The following is a 23,415-nucleotide window of genomic DNA, read 5'->3' as shown; positions in this document are numbered from 1 at the left end:
TTTGGATCAACCTTCCTCTCCACATCTGTTCAGAGCATTGAACATAATCAAGTTTCAATCAATTGATTAAGTTTATTTCTATAGCACATTTCAGGAACAAGGCCCTTCAAAGTGCTTTACATCATAAAAACATWAAAAAAATACAGTCATGGAAGACACCACACAGTCAACAATTGTAAAGTTTATATGCGCTTACATTTTGAAAGTGCATATAAGAATCCTTTTGGAATGATGGGAAGCCTAGCATGAGGTCAGACAATTAAATTAGCTCTTGTTGGAATTGGGTTTATTGGATTAGGAGTTTTTAATGAACAAAAAGTTGGGCATTATTTAATTTACTTGGAGCATTCATTTTATTAAGTGATGCAACAAATAGCACAGCCAGCAGACTCAATTCTCTTCTTCTGGTTTTCATTGGTTAAACGTCATATGGGCATGATTGATTTGATAACAGCCAAACAAATGTGGATAATTAAATCTAATCAGGCACCAATGGTTTTAGAGTCAAAACGATTCACCGAGTGGAGARCGGCTTCTGAGAGCGAGGATCTTGCGTAGTGATAGTGATGCTTTTGTTCACATGGCTGCGAGCGAGTTGTTGAATTTATTTGCAAGGATTTTCATTCTGACTGCAAAATAGAACAATACCACACATTTAAGAATCTTCTTCCATCTCCACAAGCTCCATAACTCACTTAGACATGTTCTGATTGGAGCAAATCTGGAAAACCTCCTTCACTGTCAAGGCAATATTGATGCTGCTAAACTAAATAAATCATGACTATTTTCTGTTCATTAGATAATTTACTACATTTTTTCAAAAAGGAACAGGTAGGAGATACAAGATCTCATGATTTCTAGTACCAACCTCTGTACATAAGGGACATATGATTTCTGTTTTAGCAAATATCCTTGACCTGGTCACAAGACAAGGGAGGTTTTTGTGCAAATTTCCTACRAAACATCAGTGTGAAAGCTGAATATATATCCCAATTAAATTAAGCAACAATCAAGTTCTTGTCTAACCTTTGAAACTCTACCTTTAAAGAGCTCTAACAAAATGCATGACATTCCATATTATACTACAAGTTACTCACTTTTTTGACCAGGCAAGACATTTCAGCCCRACCAGAGTTTCTGCTGCCCCATGGACTTTATAGTCATTAAAAGACCCAGTATGGTCTGTCTGAAGTCAAACTGTCAATGCGTGGTCACATGGTTTTCAGAGAACAAAATGATGTGATTTTTATCATGCAACTGCAAAAATGACAACTGATTTCAGCAGGTCAGGTCGACCATGCAGATTCCTTTTACATGAAAATGTTTTTGTGTGACTTGTTCTTGAAATTCACTGGTCAAACCTGATGGATTTATTCCAGTTTGCTTTCATCAAGCTCTCCTATGTCCCATTCACAACTCTGATATTCTGCSCCTGTGATAATGAACCACCAAAAACTTACTGTGGAAGTTTAATGCATGTTCAAACTCTTACAGTCTAACAGGCACAATAGGAGGAAATCTCACCAAGACACTATAAATACCATCAATATGAGTGATTTCATGCAGTTGCAGGGCCTCAATCTGGTGTGCTGCCATGCTTRCCATAAAGTGAGAGACATTTAATTGACATGAATACTATTACCAAAGGAAACAGGCAAATTGATTTTCAGTCCAGAAGTATATTCAATTATATKGTAAAAATATTTATAAACTGATTTTCTTTGTTACAGGTGGATGTGTTGTTTCGCCAAAGCATCAACCCCATCAGCATTCCTGCTCTGTCTGCCATTGTGATCTTAAACGATACAGTTTTGTGGACTGGCAACTTTGGAAAGAGGAATGCCAGTGATCCTCTGTCAGGCCCACCCAGTGAATACACAATCTACAGGTTGGTTCTGGATGGAAACACAACTATTTGTCTGTTAAATGTATAACGTGTGTACTTATATTATGATGATTGCTCTAARTACTGACATTTCACTTGTCAGTAATCCTTCCTATTTTAGGGCCAATAGGGCTAATTAAAGAGCATTWAGTCCAAAACACAAATATAAATTAACCACACTTTAAGAAGGAATTAAAATAAAATGTGCTTATAAAGCAGAACAAACGATTGATTCAATTTGCAGTTTAATTAAAAGGTGCCCGAGGGTGCTGTCTAATCAATAAAATAACAAAACATAACATGTCCTGCCTAATTAATAATAAAAAAAAAGTTTAAATCTCACATCACACAACAGAAAAGGAAAAATAAATATATATTTTTTTATGGTCTGCACCACAGTGATCTTTTTAAAATACACAGGAAAATGTTCTCTCATGCTTGCCCCAGATGAGTTGTTCCCTCTCCAGAGCAATCAATGTCCATTATTCAAGCAGCAAAGAAGTGATCTGCCCACAGCTGCCCCAAACGGCAATTCAGCATGTGCATTCAGGTCTCTTTGTAGTGCAACCGTATTGGTTTCTATTGTGTTAACAAAACTCTGACGGGCACAATGCTTGATAAAAACTGTAATTTTGGAGACTTTGGAGGCTGAGTCAGTGGCTAAGGCCATGAGCAGGTCTTACACAACACTGTCCTGACAAAGGGCCATGGCTTGGTCTGCAGTGATAATTGTTTAGGTGTTATGTTTCTCTCCCAGCAGCGTCTTTATTAACATGTCTACCTTATAAAGGCGTAGATGTCTTCACTGACATTGCATTGAGTAAATAGAGTATGTCGAGTAGAGCAGTGCTCTATCTAAATGTTCTGTGTTGCTGCAAACTGTCAGTCAAATTGTGTATCATGGTAACACGATAATATGTTGATACTATTTCAAAATTTCTTTGATTAGAATGCTTAAGAGTTGAAACTTAAATCAGAACCACTTTCAACATGTCGCTCCTCCAATATTCCTGCTGTAAACAGACATGACAGATTCTATTATTTATGTCTTGTGCTTCCCTGAGATGAGTAAGCTCTATCTCTAAGGTTAAGTATGGCCACCATATGGAAGAAGTTAATTATCTGTAGCTAAAAGAATGAGTTTTTGTTCTTCTGGTAATGATCCACATCTCATGACCAGAGGTGAGCYAAAATGGATGACAAAATGGATCAAATATCAAGAGCTTTTCTTTTTTGCTCTACTCTTTCGTCACCATGACAGCTCAGAGAAATGCCCAGATTGCAGCAGAAGAGGCCCCAATTTGTCTTTTCATCTCCCTCTCCTTACTGCAAAAGCCCATGAACAAGAAACCAAAATATCTGAACACGTCATGTTGAGGCACAGACAAGTGAAGAGATGTTTCATTCAAAACAAAATAAATAAATWCTGTTATTAAGAACTGATTGGTAAATGCTCCGTAAGATAAACAAAAGTATGCATGAAATAAAAGCAGAAAAAATGATGTGGAGCTTATTTTGTTAATCAAAGTTTATTCATTTATGTTTGCCAATTGTGGTACCAAGGTATTTATCCCTAAAGGAATTTGTTTCCCCAGCGTCAGAATGACAGGAGTTGTGTGGGCACAATAGGCTTTGCTTTCCCCTGTAAGCGGGGGAGTTCAGCTATGTTCATGTGTTCTTGAAACGTGTAGCACTTCCAGGGTACTCGCTGCCTCGACTGGGTCGTGTTGATTTGGTTGTGAAGAAGATCCTTTGATAAAACGGAGAGAAGACCCGTTCTCCAAAGATATTACTTCTCTTTCAAGCCATTTCAGCTTGCACTTTACACCCCCTTGCAGATGTGTTGAAGTTTTCTTTCTCCAAGTTCAGATTACAACAGAAGAGGCCCCAATTTTTCTTCCCATCTCCCACTCCATACTGCCACAGCTTGTGAGCAAGAAACCAAAATATCTGAACACTCTGCACTGTGAGTGCAGGGAAAACCCTCATCTAAATATAAGAACATAAAAAAAGAAATAACCTGAAATAAAAACAAAGCTAAAAAAAAAAAGTTCATGAAATATGTACAACAGCTTTACAAAATGAAAGCTTGGTATAAGCTTTTAGGTCTGACTGCCAAATACTCCAATGGATGCTGAAGGTCATGCTTTGAAGATGCTAACAGAACAAGAGCATCTACAAATCAAAGATGAAAGCCTGATGTCCCCATACCAGACACTCCTCTTCTCCTTGACTTGAGATCCAGTACTTCGATTCCACAAACAGCAACAGAGACAAGGAACAGGCCTGACGGTGTCAAACTCATACTWTCAACAAGCTTTGTGCCTTGAGAGTGGACAAGGTGCTTGCCTGGATATGCGAGGATGAAAACAGTTATCATAATTATACATTTTTGTGTAGCGTGAAACACATTTTTGTTTTCAATGTATTTACAGGCATGGACAAAATTGTTGGTGCCTCTYTGTTGATGACCRAAAAACTCACAAAGTTCACCTCAAWAACTTAAAACTGCACAAAAGTAATAGCAAAACAAAATGACTGAAAATGAACACAATGGAAATCARRCATTGCCTTTGAAATGTGGTTCAACATAATCMTTTTTGAAAATAAACTGCCATRCATGTTTACATATCCTCATATCATCAAAARCTAATAGTGCTTTTTGTGTGCTCCTGACTTTGGTTCTAGTTTAGACACAGGAAGTTGAGTACTTCTTTTTAAGTCAGAGAGTGRCACTTTGAGCTAAAACCTAAGATTATGCTGTTTACATGCCTAGAATAAGCTCTTCCCCAAGCCGTCAGGATGATACAGATGTTTCCCCGGAGACCTGCTTGATTCTGTATGCTTTATTTATTGTGTAGCACTGGCTATGTGATGAAAAGGGTTCCATACAAAATGTCTTTTCCAACTGCAAAAGAACACAAACATAACTGAAGATGTGTGAGAAATGTCTTTAAACCTCTTAGGGAGCAAATGAGGTGCAACATCAGACAACTTCAGAAAGAAAACTTTTAAAATCAATAGATGAAGTTGAGTTTTACTGACAGAAAATCCCCATGCTAAGACCATTCTTCAGCATGACAACGTGATARTTTAATCTCTCACTCCTTGCCAGATCAATCCAATATCTCAAACTCTTCAGCTATATTTCCAGYGACTGTCTGAAAAATAAAACACAGTTCCAATCTAAATAACCCACAAACATGATAATAGTTTATTTAAAAGAATTTACATAAAACAAGAACATTCTTCAAGAAGTTGCTTTTATACTGTATAAAATGTTGCTGTTTCTGTTTAGAAATAGGAGTAGAAGAATGCTAAAGAGATTATTGACACCCTCGTATTATGCACGCACACTAAATTGGAGGTCAATTTAAAGAGAATGCTGACCTTCTTCATTGCACACTGGTCCTTGGCACAGATCGATTCTAACCAAAGCACATCCCAGTGTGTGAAATGGGACCCAATTAACCCTGTAAAAAAACACATAACATTTAAAAGCAGAAAAAGATTTATCAGTACACCTTCTGAYTAAATGTTTAGAAGTTCACTCATTCACACATTTTCCCGAAAGGACTGATGATCAGTTTAAAGAGTTTTCCGCTAAACGCCAGCTGTGGTTTTTGTCACGGCYTACGTTTTTGCTCTATACATGGTTGCMTAGGCAATTGTTTAAACTTTACCTTTAATAACATAAAGTTGCCTAATTTTTAAAGTGCAATCAGTAATACTTTTATAACAAGTTTATATCAGTAATGATTTATTGGTTGATGTCAAGTTGTCATAACAAAGACATTTTGAATAATGTCAACTTTGTATTAAAAGTGTCATAATTTACCGAATGATGCTTTATGACAACAGTCATAAATATTCATGAAGGCTTATTTATGTTCATGACARGTGTTATGTCATGTTTATGACAGTGTCATGTCAGTCTTATTCACCCCCTTCAAATAAAGTGTTACCCAATGTTTTTCTAAATGTGAAGTTGCAGCTRTAAAAGTAAAGAAAAGCAGAAAAGACTGCAAGGAAAGAGCTGTTAGACATTTTAACATTTTTTAACATTATCATTAAATGCAATATTTAGTCTGTGTGTGGTTGTGAAAGCCCAAATATCAACAGTTTAGTTTCCGTTCTTTATTTATTACATTACTCTTTAGACAARTTCATACAATATTACCGTAACTTTCTTTTGATTCAGTGCCAATGAAGCAGGTCCACTGAGAAAGACTGAGAAAACAAGGATGAGAAACATTTTGCAGTACGAGTGTAAGGCATCCAGAAAGGGGGACAAAAGCTGAATGAGTGTAGCTCTCACCGCAAAACGTATTAACCATTTTCTACATATGACATAGAACACCACATTAATTATTGAACATGTTTTTAAAAAATGTATTTCCCTAATAAAAAGTGCTCTGAGGTTCAATATATTACTCTTAGTATCTGTTATCAGTTCAATGTTTAGATTTTGCCCATTATGTTTAGACGCTTCTCACATCTATACAGTCAGGTCATTCAAGTCAGTACATGTGGCCTCAATTCAAAAACAGCACAAAAAAATTTGAGTAAATACAATTTATGCATTAGTGCTAAAAAGGGCTCTTCTACATTAGATTTAAAACCAATCACTATGTCGTCTTGTCTGTCTTTCAGAATTGCCAGCTTATCAAAGATTTTCCCAACGCTGATGCTCTACAAACTGTGGGAGGATGGAAAGATCGCCTCCTTAGATGATCCACTGGAAAAATATGTAGAGAATTTTACRATAAAAAACCCCCTGGGGAAAACACGAGACTCTGAGTTAAAATATGTGACAGATGGCCTAATATTTCTAGACAGTGGAGAGGTACAAATTCGCTCCTCCTCTGTCACCCTGCGCAGGATGGCAAGCCAGCTCTCAGGTTTGTGGATTCAGCAGGTTATAAAAAACAAAAACATGACAACAAGAAAACTGCTTTMGTGTGAAACAAAACTGCCGCTTGTGTATTTTCCAAATACCACTCTGCCATTTTTCAGCAACCATGCTGCTTCTTGTCCTCAGAAAGGCAAATCATAAGATGTTTTTCAGCAAACTAGAATTGCCCTGGTTATGGATGAAGAGTCACATTTTGGTCTTTTCAGGTCGTTTCAGCTTGTGATACTTCAGGTAATTGAGATAATCTGAAAAAAAAAAAATCAGGAAAAAAAATAAAGAAGTAGTGCATGTCTCTGGGTATCATTACGTGCTTTAGTTTGCCATCAAGGAATCAGGGGTGAACATAATAATCACGTTCAGAGAACTATATGATTGTCTCATAACACTGAAGTGCTGTTTTAAGACAAGTGAAACAAACACTGCGATGTAATAAGTGATTTCTGAAAGTCACTGCAAGAAGATGGAAACCGTGCCTAATGCCTAGAAATACATGTTTTTCTCTGCTACTATCAACCAGTAGTTTAGTTGTTTTCTTCAATCCCATGCTGCTTTGTTTTGTTCCAGGTTTGCCCAGGAGGCTGAGGGCTACAAATTTACTCTGGAAAGGCAAAACGCAATCAGCAATCAATCTGTTACAAGATGATGTTCTTGTTGCAGATCCAGGAACCAAGTAAGGCTTGTTTCATTGTTCAGAATGAAACGTTGCTAACTCTTATGTCTCGGACCTGCGGTTCTAATTCACATACTAACACAAATTAATTCTTAAAATTTTAATTCTTTAATTTGCGGATAAGTGCAAGGATACATGTGTAAAGAAATTATTCAGTTGTTGTCAACAGAAAAAATGTATCTCAGTTGGTCATGATTAAATCTCCAGCTGGGAAACACATCTGAAACCAGAACAAATCTGCTTTGACATACCATGTCTAGCATAACACAACCCATTCTGTGGATTTCATTTTTCTTTTACAGAAAGTGTTTAACTGCTTCTGTTCTTTTCAAAGCACTTCTAAATTTACTTGGTTTGCTTCCTTTGCTAGGTGTCACTACAGTAACCTCGCATTCTCTCTACTCGCTCATGTGATGTCTGAAAGAGTGGTCGGAGTTGACTACCAACGATGGGTCACAGAAAACATCTTGGATCGATTAGGAATGGAAGACACCAGTTTTGAACTGACCCCTGGGTTACAGAGCCAGTTTGCTGTGGGAGTTTACTCAAATGGAAAGCCTGCTCCTCTCTATGATCTCGGCTGGTACCGGCCTTCAGGTCAGATGTTCTCCACCCCCGCAGACATGGCCAAACTCGCCATGGTGCTGCTGGGGGCCTACCATCGTAAGCTGCTGGAGCCAGATTCTCTGAAGATCATGTTGAACCCACTCTTTAGGTGTGATAAGGATTACTTTGCAAACCGTACTGGGACCCCTTGGGAGGTGAATGACCTCATGGGCTATGAGATGTTGAGGAAAGATGGTGATCTGGACGGCTACTCAGCCACGTTCTCCCTGGTTCCCAGGCTGAAGCTCGGCCTGGTAATCTTAATGGCGGGCAGCAGGCCTCAGAAGCAGGATGTGGTCACAAAGGCCTACAGCTACATTGTTCCAGCAATAGAGAAAGCCTTTAGGGAAGCCAAAAAGATTCTTGTTGCTTCCCCAAATCCAGAGCCTTACATTGGGTTTTTCACATACAGCAACATCACTTTCTATGAGATCAAAGTGGGACCTGATGGAGTTCTGATCATGCAGCAGTTTGGACCTCAGATCGAAGAGCTGATTCCAGAGAAGTACAGGACAATAAAGCTTAACTACTTAGTTGAGCGGGTTTTCAGAGTTGTGTTTGATAAAGAGTACCCTTGTGTTTTGAGAGTGGGCAAGGCTTCAGTCTCGTTGGAAGCCCAAGATGGCCAACTGTTTAACTTCTATGTCTTCAATAATCAAGGTTTGTCCCCTGGCTTTGATGCACCAGGGTTAAACACATACAATGTGGTGCGAATAGCCCGCAGGCCAACCTTCACCAGCTGAGGAGCAGCAAGTGTTTTTGTACCCCAAGGATGACGTGAAGAAAGGCATGCAACAGTGAAAGACTCACCTGAAATCAGAGGGGACGCCAGTAGTATTGTTTTGAAAAGAACTCTTGAATGAGAACAAATAAGAAAGACAAGTACTTGGCACAGATTTTTTTCTGTTGGGTGATGTACATGAATGTCATCCTCACGCAGGCCCTTTATCACACATCTGAGCTAAATATTCACTCTGTGACAATTCAGTGCGTTTGCTCGTCCTGCCTTCTTCTGTTAAAGTCTCTCTAGAGAAAACAGCAGAACGACACGTTTTGTGGTCAGTCATATAACAATTTTACATAGGTGCACTACTTCAAGCAGGATTATCAGTAAATAAGATATTTGGCTCATCCATTTTCAAACTGTCTTATTGTAACTGGTAAACATTTCCAAAGTTTTAAAGCAGCTTAAACAACGGCTAACAACAATGCAGTCTGATTTAACATACAGAACGTCAGAAAGTGCAAAGGCTTGCAAAGGCTGTAGCTTCCTGCTATCTTGCTGTAACTGCAACACATAGCAACTTAATTCAATAACTTTACACAAACAATAGAAAATAACAGTTTTTCATATGAATAGAAGAGGACAAAAATAGCTAAAATTGGATGTTAATCCATAGTTCCTATAAAGGCTGAGGTTGACACTGCAGCACAGCAAAGTGGCTGTTTAAAACCCCATCCAGTAAATGATCAGAAGGTCATTATTATTTGTGATGGATTCCATACGCTTTGTCATACAACAAATGATTTGGCCAGTCATTATTGTAGAGAGTGTTTTCAGTTTTCAGTAAGTGTTTTCCACTTTGTTGTTGCTGAGAATGCGCTTTTGTTTTCCTGTGATGCTGGTTTAGATTTGGGTCATAATATTATCATATTTAGTTTTATCAAACCTCACTATATATTATGTATTTTTTATATTCTCTTCTTGAAGATAAATATTGCCATAATGTCAGTTGATGCACAAGCAGCAGAAAAAAACATTGTGTGTAATGTGAAGTCAATAGTATTGTTAAAGAGGAATGAAATAAAATACTGTAAATAAAAAACAAAACAAGGTGTCAACATATTGTTCCTGCACAAGCCAGCATTAGTCATGCAGCACCATTAGCTTCTACAGAACATTAAACAAGTGCTAAAAATAATATGTAAGTTGTTGCTTTGAAGTTGTGGTGTTATTTTTGATACACTTTATGTAAGAAATATGCATAATCTCATTAGAAACATGTTTTTTAAAACATTGAATTTATGACTTTGCCTGTAAATGTGGTGGCTTTCTGGTGACCCAAGCCAAGACAATCAGCACTAGATCAAGTCAAGCAGATTTTAGCAAATCAATCAGTGTTACGTTGATGATGCAGCAAAACTGTAAGCAGCCAACGGTTTAAAGGGGATATTTAAGGATATTTTAAAAGATAGAAAAATATTATTTGAAGTAAAATGATATATATGGTCACTGTATAAGATTTCTAAATACCCAGAAATTGTTTTAGTTTAAAATTTAAAAGAACTCTATTTTTAGAAAATATTGCACTCAGCTTTCATTGACTGCAGAAATTGGATAGGGGGATGGACTGGTGGAGAGAAATTTTTGGAAGTAATTTTAAAGAAAAAAAACCAAAATGTAATTGCACATGATGAAAGTCCAGTGTTATAAATGAAATGTCTGTTTCTACTTAGACTACATATACTTCTTCCATACAGTCAGTCTTTTTTGTTATTTGCCGATCATGTGGCCAGTCACCTTTGTAGTAATCTATGTGGCTGCTTTGGATAATTTAGCTTTAATTTTGATGATTAGCATTTTTAAAAACAACAAAGTAATCAGGGAGCCAGAGTTCACAGGACAACAGGGCAATTAAAACTCAAAGTTATTAATGTTACATTTAAGAATCTTAGTCACTGAAAATGTTTTATGATTGTCATTTCTTTGCAGATCATTTTACATCTGAATTTGTTCACAACCCTAGAAAAGTCTTTTTCTTGGTAACCTGGATCAAAACCGATGTTGTGATTTTCTGAAACACATTCAGAATGTCTTGGCTGATGTACAGTGATGTGCTGTTTTGACACAGTGATGAACTAACATGCTAATTAGAGCACTGATTCCCTGCTATTGTTCTCACTTGTTATTTTGAACAAATTTGAGGTTTAAAGGAGGTTCACTCTTCCTTTAGAAAATAAATAGCCACATAGCACATTCAGAAAGCTGAATCATACCTATTATTGTCATATAACCATCTGTCAATAATTAAAGTAAAACGTATCTATTTAAAACGTCTTAGGCATAGGGTGGAGAATGTACAAAAGCTAAATCGAAGTAGACAGACATTTATTTGTGTAACTTTCAGAAAGAGGCATTGCACAATAGCCACAATCAGTGGCAAACAGCTTACCAGTCATTCAAATCACGTAGATGATTTCCTGCCAAGCAACAAGAGACAAAACAAGATTAAGGGAAGCACACAGTACAGCATTACATTCTTAGTTTATATTTTCTGCTGAAACACAAAGGATTTTTTTTCTGCTCTGCAACACGTTGATTTTCAAAATGAGAACAAAAATAATCAAGTTCAGCATGTTGTCAGTCCGATTACAATGGCTTTTTCCACTTTCCCTCTGGTTTTTTTTTTCTTCCTGAAGGCATACAGCGTTTAACAGAATGAAGAGAACAGGTAGAGAAATCAGGCACTGTTGCGCAATATAGCTGATGACAATCCAATAATCTTAAAAGTATACATTTAATTATCTTTTTTTTACATTTCAAACAACAATTTTGCTAAATGAAATGCACCTAATTTACTAAATATGGATATTGAGGTTAGTGTTTTTTAACTGACACACACAAGCTAGGTAGAAAACAGAAGTGGACAGTTTAGCTTTTGACTAATTGTGTATTTAAGTAATAATAATGTGTTGGAAGTAAGATCCAATTTTGACAAAAGATCCAGGCTGAAATTATTCTGCTCACTACTTTTTTATGCTTTTTGTCAGGAAAGCCTAATTTTCAGAAAACAAAGGGCCTGTTCCTATTACCACGTAATGCATCCATTTATCATTCTTTCTACTTTCTTAGCATAACCATGTTTCCACAGTAGCTTGGTGAGCAAACAAATGTACCTCTAATGCATGCTTGCCTAGTAGTATTTCAGTTACTGTCTTTTACTGTCACGTTCATAATTTCTTAATGAATTGCATTTACTTTTAGGTGGAATCTTGATTTAAACTTTATAAGCAATCAAGCAATAAGAAAACCATCTCCAGAGACATTTTCCTTTGTGTTAAGCTTCCCTGGCACATGTAGGCAATCAGTTTTTCCAAATGGTATGCCTGAAGAGCCATAAAAAGACAATGGAGAAAAAAAACACTTAAAACTAATGAAAACAAAAAGTAAGGTAAAAAGCACAATGCCAGTTACATAAGGGTACAGATATTTGAATCTTAAACGGATAGGTATAATCACGATTAGATGCCAGTAAAACAAAAGTATTGAAAGTACAAAACATTGTACTGTTTTTGAAAGCATGTAGGTGTCTTTCAAACAAACCTGAAACAAAATGAATGTTTGTGTAATACTAACTAAAGCAGGAAAGCACAGTCAGATCTGAATGATAATATCTTGTCTTCAACAGTATCATCTGAAAATGTCCTACAACAATCACTGAATGGACCATTTTCATGACAAAGAACATCTTTAAGATGAAACGTGTGAAATGATGTGTGGCTGCTTACTGGTAACAGAAAAAGGATGAAGTGAGGACTTTATAATCTCTATAAATAAATTCTGAAGAAGTAAAAAGGTCGAGAAGAAGTTACTCCATTGGAAGTACTTTGCCCAAGGATTTTGAAATAAAAGTAATGTTTGAATTAAAATACTCTAAAACCCAAACATAAGAAGAGGAACAGAACGCAGTTTATGTTGCAGCTACTACAAATAGTTTGATTGGTGGCATCCCTGAGGCAATCATTGTTGGTGAGCATATAATTTTTGAGTAATAAAAGTTCTTGATTTTTACTTTTCATGTACTTTTGGAATGTACTTTGCTATAGCTACATTTATTTCTATGACAATAATTGGCAAACATTTAAAAGTTCCAACACTACAGTGTCCTTATTTTACTTCTTTAACTTATGACTTATGAAGAAAAAAATATCAATGCAGAAATTTGATTTTGTAAGCCTATGCAGATCAATGTGGTAAATGCCAGAATTTGTATTTCAAATTACAGTTTTTGTTCCAAGTGGTCATTTGCCACTGTGGTGAATTACGGAAGCAACAATCCTCGCAACTGCCCTTTTAAATCCCCCCATAGGGTGCCAGTTTGTTAAGTTTTCAAGCCTTTGCTTTCAGACAGAATTTCTCCTGACATCTTCCTGGATAAATTATCAAAGAAACATTAACTTTATGAACTCAAGCTGGGGTTCATAAAGTCACTTTTTTGGGTGGAAATTGTGTTATCCAATTATGCTTATGCTTGAAAACTCTGGCAAATTTTCGCTGCATTCTTGGTAGCTTTGCTCTCACTTGATGTACCTCACACATTTCTTGGTGAGGCACAAGCCTGAAAACAACTGACAAGGAAAACTTGTACAAATGATAAAAAATGTCTTTTAATATACCAACAGAAAAGGATCAGTTCACATCATGATGTCATGCTAGCAAAAAATGTAATAAGATGAGAATGAGTTACACAGCGTTTATTATTACACCTAACCCTTAACTGCAACCTGCAAATCAAAAAAGGGAGGCATTTGCTCGAACCTTTTCTTACTAGTATGGCTGCTTTGTATTTAACTCTTTCCCTTTCATATTAAGCATTGTTAGTTGTGCTGATGTATTTTCATTATTCCAGATTACAATATGAGAGGAAGTGACAAGGCCAGCTGAATAAATTCACAGTTCAACGTGACCCCTTCTCTGAATTCATCAGCGCATCCACAGCTCCTATTCTCTATCTCTCCATCTAGTTCAGCCTCTGTCTGGCAAAGACAATAAGAGGGGCAGATGAAGCAGAATTAACCTCACAGCTCTGTTTAATCCCGCAATATCTCATTTATTTGAACAGTTTGTTTTCGCTGTCTAAGAAGCTTCAAGCCAGCTCTGTTTATGGCATCATTAACTGTCTACTGTTTCTTTAGAGTAGAAAGGTGGGTATTATACCACTTGTACACAATATCCTGCGTTCACTTTGTTCAGTGTGTTGCTCAAGGTCATAAGTGTTTGACCGTAAGAAGCTACCACAGATTGTTGTTGTCGTCGCTTCCTAGCACAGTCTTCTCTTGCACATGAGATGAATACTCGTGTGAATAGCTTGAGAGACTCAGGGATGAAGATTGTAGTGAAGCACAAGTGTATACATTTGTTTTCAAACAAGTCAATTTCATGACTGGACTTTTTCTATCTCTATCCCTCCAAAGTTCAAAATGCATATACATATTTTTAAATAGCTTCACAATAAGTGCCCAACAAGTGCACAAAAGAATGAATGTTCAAGATTCGAGTCAAAATCAAAACGTGTTTGGAAAAAGATTGACCAATTAGACAGACTGAGGTTGCACAACCCATGATTCTTACCACATAAAGGCTGCTCAGTACACAGCAGCTTATCAATACAATGTTAGCATTCATTTTCTTACCTTGGACTGTTACATTGTCGCTATCCAGATATGGAAACAAATCTTTCACGGTTTGTGTTGAGACAGGGTTTCATTGACATGAGCGTCACTAAGTTAATGTAACTTAATTTTATTTTAAATCCAGTGTCTTTCCACCAGTTTCACAATCATTACTTAAAGCGTATTTTTAAATAATGGTTAAAGACTGTGTTTACTGTATCATGAGGACAGTTTGATAATTAGCAAACTGGCATCTCAGTCTGTTTGTAAGAAAGAAAATAAATCCATTTCCCCAAATGTTCACCGATACGTTTACAATGTTTGTGCTGATTTCCAGATTTCAAACAAATCTCAGAAAACAGAGGTCTTGCAGTTAGTTTCTTTAACCACACATGGGAGGACAGCAGTTTTCATAGTCAAAGTCACACTAGGAGATAGCAAAGGGATGGTAGAATTTGAGTCCTTAATCTCATACTGAGTTCTCGAACATGACACGGAGGTGTCCAGTAAAATCCTCGGGAACGGTGGGGAGTCTCTTACAGAGCCGTTGTCCTCTGAACGGGAGCACACCAGTTCTCGGAAGCACTCTCTAAATCGCGTGGACAGCAGACTATAGATGATAGGGTTTACTGCAGAGCTTAGGTAGAAGAAGATGCCAGACAGGATGTGGACGTACTGATAAACATTGTGCATCACGTCGGTCCACTGGCTGACTGAGCTCCACAGAAGCCGCTCAATGTGGAAGGGAGCCCAGCAGACTCCAAATACAGCCACAACAATTGCTGCGGGATCAAGCCAGACAAAGAGAAAGGTTGTGGTTATCCTTAAAGAATGCACTGCATTTCAAGGCATTAGTATTTGTTTAAAGCGTTTGGCTTGTGGGACATGAGAAAAATGTTTATCTGAGTCTTTTTCAACATATTTAAATACAAGTCATTGGCAACCTGGAGACAAATGCACTTATATTAGAAATCTTGATAAAACAATGATTCATGGCAGAAAGAAATAATTATTATACATTAAAACTCCCACATGAACCAATCTTTTAGGTTGTCTAATGTGTAACCTGAAAGCTTTTGTAATAATAATAAGAATAATAATACACACAGCTCTGTCTAAAGTGATAAACTTGTTTCCTGTTGTCCTTAAAGAAAATGTGAAAAAAAAGAGCATTCAGAAACCCATTATCCCTAAATTACAGCTCTTGCTGAGTGAATATTTGAGCCACCACCTACCAAACATAAAAGAACAATTTGTCTATTCAAGAACCGTTTTACTGAAAAGTAAAAGGCTGTTACTTATCAAATGGGGAAGGTTTTATTGCATGTGTTTCAAAACGATGAAAAAGGGGATAATGTTTTCCCTTTAGCTTTACAGCAATTTAGCTTGAGGCAGAAAGCAAAAATACACACATGCAAAATGTTCTTAACACCTACATGATTTGACAATCTATTTACTGCCAGTTCTGAATATTTCTCTTTCACAGTGCTTAGGTCTTGTCGTTCTTGATGCTCCCTTACATTCCTCACCTTGTTCCCTATATGTTAATCTCTTACAGGTCTCTCTCTCTAAAAGAGGCTTAGCAGATACAAAACAAATGTAGCTATTTATTGTGTGGATATGCAATCGGAATAACTTGTCGTAGGTGGCATTTAAATATACAGTTGAATGTCGACAGTATCCCCATTTTTTCTCATTATCTGACATTAAATTAGATTAATATCAAAACAATTTCTATTCACTTAATGCCAGAGCAATATGAAATATATAAATCTCCTATCCTTTTATTTATATTCAAATGTTTCAGCATCTGAATATAAATAAGGTAACAATGCCTTTTAGCAATTTTAGAAAGCCCAAAAGATGATTAAACATTCTAAGCTTATGATATGGTTCGTAAAATTTTATGGAAAAACGATAAACCTGAGATTTATTTTTTTAAAGTCAAAACACCTCAAGCACTCCGTCTCAGATGGAAATAAAAAAAATAAAAAATCATGCAAGATGTCATGAATTAGATTGTGGGTCACGACAAGTCTAGTCCAACAGTTTCCAAATGTCTAAATGTGCCACATTGGCCCCCAGAGATAAACGTCTTTTGGTGTAAAAACATCAGGACAAAAGCAAAAGACCTTGTGAAGATGCTAGCTGAGGCTACTAAGAAAGTATTATTATCCATAGTGAAACAAACTGCAACATTCTGGAATGAAATTTGCAGTTTGTAACAAAAAAACTTAAGATAATCAAAGCCTGTTTTGGTGTTGTTATCATATTTGTCGTCATATTTGCTCCATAATTTTTGGGCGTAGCTGAAACGGTGTGTGCCAGGAAGCCAGTTTACAAACTTGACTGAGTACATGTTCCCAAATAAATGTTTTGTTGTTCTAAACTTTTTAGTATTGAATTTCGTAACTGAAATAAAATATATATCTATTAGAAAGACTAAAAAATATACTGCTCAAAAAAATAAAAGGAACACTCAAATAACACATCCTAGATCTGAATGAATGAAATATTCTCATTGAATACTTTGTTCTGTACAAAGTTGAATGTGCTGACAGCAGGTGAAATTGATTGTCAATCAGTGTTGCTTCCTAAGTGGACAGTTTGATTCCACAGAAGTTTGATTTACTTGGAGTTATATTGTGTTGTTTAAGTGTTCTCTTTATTTTTTTGAGCAGTGTATTTCAGCAGAAATGTATTTGATATTATTACAATCAACTGTATTAGCAACTTTAAGTTGCTAATAAAAATCCTTCATCCACAAGAAGGATGTGGATGAAGGATGTTTATTCAGGTATTATCTTTACCTGAATAAAGATAATAAAGTCCCTTTCATCTTCCTTTGATTGTCAGAACACACACATGCAAAACATTTAGTGTTGTTTCTGGGCCTGTGTATATCGCTGTTTTTGCTGAAAACCCATAAAGATCTATCTGTTTCAACATTTATGGAATAATGTTATATGATTCATGCATAAAGACAAAGATTACAGATATAGTCATAGCTTTTATTATTTTCTTTATGTAAGTCACTGTTTTTGGCCAACATACTACTTGGATAGTAATCAGAAAACAGGATATATTGATTTGAAATATAAACTTCTCCATAAAAACCACAGCAGGTGGTGACATTTCTTCTCCATTGGAATGAAATCCATGTACGACTTGCAACCATTTCGCATTAGGAAGTGACTGAATTATTATTACCGGTAGGAGTTTTCATCACCTTGGCAACCAAACAGAGGATAATTGTGTTGCTTTCGGCGATGCTTCTACCATGACCTGCACGGTTATGTGTTTGTGATCATTTCTGCCATTTTTCCCAGTCATTATTTGCACTTAAACATAAATTTAAATGATTGGAAATAAGTGAAATAAGTTTAAGAGAGGAGACTAACTGATCACTGCAGACCTGGAGGTTGTTTGATCATTTTACAAATGAAAGATCCCATTAGATGTTTGTAATGGGATGAAAATTTTGAATGCTGTGATTTATCTGTGTAAGAGTTTCTTCCAATGAGGTGATGGTTATACCCACTGTAGGCTGCACTGCCAACAGGGCAAGATGATGATCTTCAAACTGAAATCCAATTTTAGCTTGTAATGGATAGGAGCTTAAAGAAGATTCAATCTTTTAATACATTTATTATTTGTGTGTGTGGAGGATGTGTCTCTTCCTGCACATTTTATTTCTAATAAGCTAAGAAAAAACAACAGCAACTGTAGGTAAAGAGAGAATTACTATATTTGATGTTTTAGTGTAATAAATAAAGATAAAGTTTAGAAGGCAACCACATTGCTTTCAGATTTTCAAGAAATTGAAATTATATTTCTTAAAACACTTTCGTTTATTTCTCTGCACCCTAACTTTTTTATGGTTGTAGAATGAATGGAATATTTTTTGTGTATAATATAAATTCTCACTATTTTGTTTTTATTTGGTAACACTATTTTGTAAGATAGTTTTCTTAAAAGTTGTGATTCATAATTGTTTGTATGTCTGAATTCCCAAGATTGTGCTAAAACTTACAAAAATATACTTTAAACCAAGAAACAGAGCAATTTTTTTCTTAATGTTATAGTGATGTTGAAATACTTTTTATTTGTTTTTCACTAACTACAAAGCTCTAATCTGAAGGATCATAAATAAAAGATCTAACAAGTGTTTTGTAGCTTTTTTCTAGCATTAAACATTTATGACCAACATATGATAGAAAAAATGATATCAATTTTATAAATCTTTGTCTCCTTAGAGTTGTTTTTTTTCCTATCAGACATGATTCACAGTTTCATTTCTCTGGGAGGATAATCAATAAAGTAACATGTTTCTAGAAATACTTGACAAGTGTTTTTTTTTTGTTTTTTTTCTACAGGCCCTCGCTTGCTTATGAGAAAAACTTCGACAGGAGCACGGATACAGAGATGTGTTGTAAAACTCCCAATGATGTTCTACACATGTGCCTGAGATTATATTGGAATCTGTGGCTTGAGATAAAAGAACTTCTTGAGATAACAGGCATTCAGATTAAGTACTTCTTGAATTCGTGGCAGCTATTATTCACATTATGTTGAAAGACAAGATGACAAATAAAAATCAATTTAAAATGTTTCCAAAAAATTTAGAGAAGACATCAAATGATGTGAAATCGACTTTTATGTCACGAAAAACATGCCTGTTGCCTCCAACACTTCAGGCATGTTTGAGAAATCAAAGGGTTCTTTCATGCATGTTTGAGAAACAACATTCATGGAAAAAATCCATGTTTGAGAAATCATTTTATATCATGGCAGCCATTCAGTTGTGCAAAATGGCTGCCACCTTTGAGGTCCATCTCCTCCTTGGAGCTGCAGTTTCCAAGTTTCTCATCTTCAATCTCACAGAGCAGCCCCCTCCCACCTCAAATCCATCAGAATAGCCAGCAGCAGTTAGCAAAAACCTGGTGGAACTGCATATTACTTCTCAGTGCAATACTGGCAAAAACTATAGCAAACAGAATTCATAAAAGAGCAATGCTTTGATGACTTCCTGAAGACACAGTTTCAGAAAGAGCACAAGTGTTTAAAGAGACAGATGCCCAATTTCAAGGAGTTAAATTACGAAGTCAATTTTCTTTTAAGTCATATTTGATTTTATTTTTATACCAACTGAGGGTTACAGTTCATTGATTGTATTGTGTGCCTGTAAAACATACAATACCGCCCTTTACAGAATAATCTTCCACACCAGTTTAAGGACTGTAGGATCCAGAGCAACTGGTTTGTATAAATCATACTCACAGAGCATCTTGACGACCTGTCCTCTGCGCCCATTCTCCCCACTGATCCTTCTTCGGGTGTTGCTGCAGCCGTTCTTCCCCAGGTTCTTCCTGGCATACCGTTTTTCTCTACCCAGATGTATGCCCATCACAAGATAGAGTATGCTAATAATCATCATAGGAATGAAGTAGAAACACACAGTTGTGATTTGCATCACCAAGTTGTAGATCCAAATGGGCTTGACCACAGCACATATGGCTGACTCCTCCATTCTCTCAGGCAAGTAAAAGAGGCCATGAAGCGAAGTGTTAGGAACGGCACACACCATCGACACTCCCCACACAACGGTGATGACGCGTTTGGCATGCTGATTGGTTGAGAGGTATCGCGTTTTCAGTGGATGCACAACAGCGATGTACCTCTCCACGCTGAGTGCTGTGACATTGAGGATTGATGCGAAGCAGACTGTCTCGAAGAGGAAGGTCTTGAAGTAGCAGCCGCCCTCACCAAAGGGGAATGGGTAGTTCTCCCACAGGTCGTAAATCTCCAACGGCATCGCAAACATCAGCACGAGGAGGTCCGACACAGCCAGGCTCACGAGGTAAAAGTTTGTGGGGTTTCGCATCTTCTTGTGCTTTGCAATCACTGCACATGTGAGAAGRTTTCCAGACAACCCGGTGAGGAAGATTAAAAGGTAAACTGTGGTCACAGGGAAAAAAAAGGGGGATCGCTTGGGACCGAGGACTTCAAAAAGATTGATTTCTGTAAACTGCTCAACAGTGTTGTTCCTTGAGCCATTGAATGGCATGCTGGTGTTGTAGAGTGGTGCAGATGAAGTGGAACCCTGCAATGAAAGCTCCATTTTAACAAGAAGGGCCGGATAAATAGTGGGAGGTGACAAAAATCCCTTCTCTTGCGTCTGGTTTAGTTCAACTACTGGGACCTGAGTTGAAAAKAGARAAAAAAAARAAAAGATCAAACATTTTCTGATGATGAACAACCCTGAGACAATGTTYACTGTGTTCAAATATATACATATATTTCTACTTTCATGGTTATGTTTTCATGCCCTGTTTTTCTGTGAGGGAAAACCTTCATCATAAATCATCCTGGAAGAGGTAGTAATCCAACCAAACAATGTTTGCAGTGTTTAAATAATGCAATGATTAAAACAATTTGTGATCCAAAGATGACAAACAAAAAAATATTTACTGCAAGTGTTTAGGTATAGAAACTACGGATATTTTTTTCTGAATTTATAAAAGTATAGAGTTATTAACTTTTCCTACTAGTCTATACATTCATTATTTTTAAGATTATTTCTGATAATATTACCTGGTTGGCAACATAGGATCTGCTATGACTAAAACAAAACATTTGAGTCTATTTGCATAAACGCAATAATAAAGATTGTTGACACCATTAGAATAGCTCACATTTAAAATATACCTGCATTTCAAGTCTTGGTTGTGATTTTGTAATAATTGTATTATTGCAATTGCTGCAATAATTGCATTATTGTAATTTCTGCAATAATACAATGCATTTCATTCCCAATGTTAGACATTTTCTACTGATTAAGCATGTTGCAAAAGAAACAGCAGACAGTGAACTAGCAGACTTCTTCATGTGTTGGAAAATGTATCTTTTAATGGGGTTGAAATCATTCTCATCAACCGTTTGCGGCTCTAGATAATTGCTAATACATATGATACAATGATATACGCTAATGACTTCTTCTGAAAGGTTAATTATATTGCCTACAGAGAGCAGATCTAAAATTGTCTGATTCCATGTGATGGAGTAAGTACCATTTAAAAACCGATTCTAAAATAATTCTGTATTTATGTGTAAAATCTTGAATAAAGTGAAATAAGAGGGTATAATCTAAAGCATTTGAAATGGCTGGGTAATTAATGAGCATCAATAAATAATTTTAAAAAAACATGCCCACTTTTATCTAATCACGTAAAGGTTACGAGTGTTTATCTACAAGGCATAGAGAGCAGAACATGTTTAAATAAATCCTCACCTTGATGTTGATCTGCAGGTCGCTTTTTACTGTGAACACGTTGTGCGGTCATGCTTGTAAATGGAGCGACAGACGGAGCAAATAGATGCACCGTCCGTGCAGGACGGAAAAGTTGTTTCGAACGGTTCGGTTCCGTRCAGAAAGGAAAAGGCAGACGGAGGGTCCACACAGGGAGAGAACTGGATCTGCTCTGCAGCTGTGCTCCCCTTTAGAGAGAGAAATTACCTGGTGAAACAGAGGGTGAGCTGTGGAAGGAGCCGAGGAGAGAAAGTGATGAAGTCCAGAGTAAAAATATAATCACGGCACTGTAGTAAAAAGCAACAAAAATATCGATAATCCCCGCACATTCTGAACTCGAATACAGCGAAATGTTTTAATGACGTTTTAAATTTACATTTAAAAAAATATTAATGCCTGCTGAACAAACTTTTAATAAAAAAACTTGATAGGTATACTTTTAAGTGTAGAAACCCTAACCCTACGAGCGGGGCTCAGTAATTTTCGCCGCCGTGATGAGTGAAGAAAATTATAGCTTTCTCGTAATTATTAGACTGCTAAGTTCTAATTATAGCATGCTATCTCATAATTATGAGAAAAGGTCTCATAATTATGAAACATAACTAAGTTGTAATTGCGTAATACTGTGTGATAATGAAGAAACTTAAATAAATAAATAAATAAATAAATAAATAAATAAATAAATAAATAAATAAATAAATAAATAAATAAATACTGGGATGAATATAATAATCCAACAATGTATGACAGATGTATGCAACACCAAATAAAATAGCAATAATAATATTAAGATTTTTAAAAATGTTGTGTTTTCCTTTATTCTTTTTGTAGCCTGTCCCTCAATACAAAGACAAAAAAGTTATTGCAGCCCCTTTTCATTGCATTTCATCAACATCACATGAACTTGGCTGTCAGCTGCTACTTTATATGTCTACTTGAGCTAACTTACTGAATACTTAAAATCACTCCACAGAGGAGAGTTCAGGTAGGAGATAGAAATGAGCAAGCCATTTTCATCAAACACAGGGTCGGTTGGTTGTTCTCTATGATCTGTTTCAAACAAATATTAAAGAAATAAACTTTAATGTGAATGTGAAATTTGATTTTGTGGATTTGATTTCCAAACTAATGTGGCATCAAGGCTAAATAGTATTATTACCCATTGCCTGATTGCCTGAGCATAAGATGACATTTGAGGAATTATTAATATGCAGTTGATGTTTTTCTCAGTTCAAAATTTCTCATGGCTCCATTGACATTAACTTTACACTAGATGTCAGCAACAACCCAAATAATCCCCACATACAAAAAAAAAAAAAAAAAAAGTTTTCCATTGAAGTTATGTGTAAAAATATTTAACGATGTACCAACATGCCAACTTTCCTTCCATACTGGAACTGTCACTGGCAGAATGTGCCTTTGCCACAGAAGAGACCAACATTGGGCTTTGCAGCAACAAACACTTTGGGTGGGTTTGGTGTAATACCTTTGATAAATGTTTGAAAAACACACATTTTCCCAAAGATAAACATGGTGCAGGATCCATGCTTTTGCGGACCTGTTCGTCTGCCAAGAGAATCTGAAACTTTACTAGAGTTCATGGCATCATCTACTTCTCATGTTGCTTGTGCAAAAAA

At 36.3% G+C, this 23,415-nt stretch overlaps 2 protein-coding genes across 2 annotated transcripts in view; one reads left to right on the top strand and one right to left on the bottom strand.

Moving 5' to 3' along the window:
• lactbl1b (lactamase, beta-like 1b) overlaps window positions 1-9,927 on the top strand; it is a 16,210-nt gene extending 6,283 nt beyond the window's left edge. The window contains exons 4-7 of the mRNA XM_008409208.2: window positions 1,731-1,888; window positions 6,539-6,786; window positions 7,365-7,470; window positions 7,841-9,927. Coding sequence (XP_008407430.1) covers window positions 1,731-1,888; window positions 6,539-6,786; window positions 7,365-7,470; window positions 7,841-8,819 — 1,491 coding nt within the window. The 3' untranslated portion in view covers window positions 8,820-9,927. The remainder of the gene's footprint in view (window positions 1-1,730; window positions 1,889-6,538; window positions 6,787-7,364; window positions 7,471-7,840) is intronic.
• A 1,066-nt stretch (window positions 9,928-10,993) lies between these two features.
• On the bottom strand, window positions 10,994-21,971 carry nmur3 (neuromedin U receptor 3). The gene is made up of 3 exons (XM_008409107.2): window positions 21,761-21,971; window positions 19,750-20,671; window positions 10,994-15,251 (listed from the first exon to the last, which is right to left on the bottom strand). Exons 2-3 carry the CDS (start codon window positions 20,588-20,590, stop codon window positions 14,821-14,823), a joined length of 1,272 nt encoding a protein of 423 aa, XP_008407329.1. The 5' UTR covers window positions 20,591-20,671; window positions 21,761-21,971; the 3' UTR covers window positions 10,994-14,820.
• Window positions 21,972-23,415: the final 1,444 nt, after the last annotated feature.

This window comes from Poecilia reticulata, linkage group LG5 (genome assembly GCF_000633615.1).
Source record: "Poecilia reticulata strain Guanapo linkage group LG5, Guppy_female_1.0+MT, whole genome shotgun sequence".
Classification (NCBI taxonomy): Eukaryota; Metazoa; Chordata; class Actinopteri; order Cyprinodontiformes; family Poeciliidae; genus Poecilia; species Poecilia reticulata.
The sequence above is the reverse complement of the archived record's forward strand: the minus strand, read 5'-3'. Positions and strand labels throughout refer to the sequence as shown.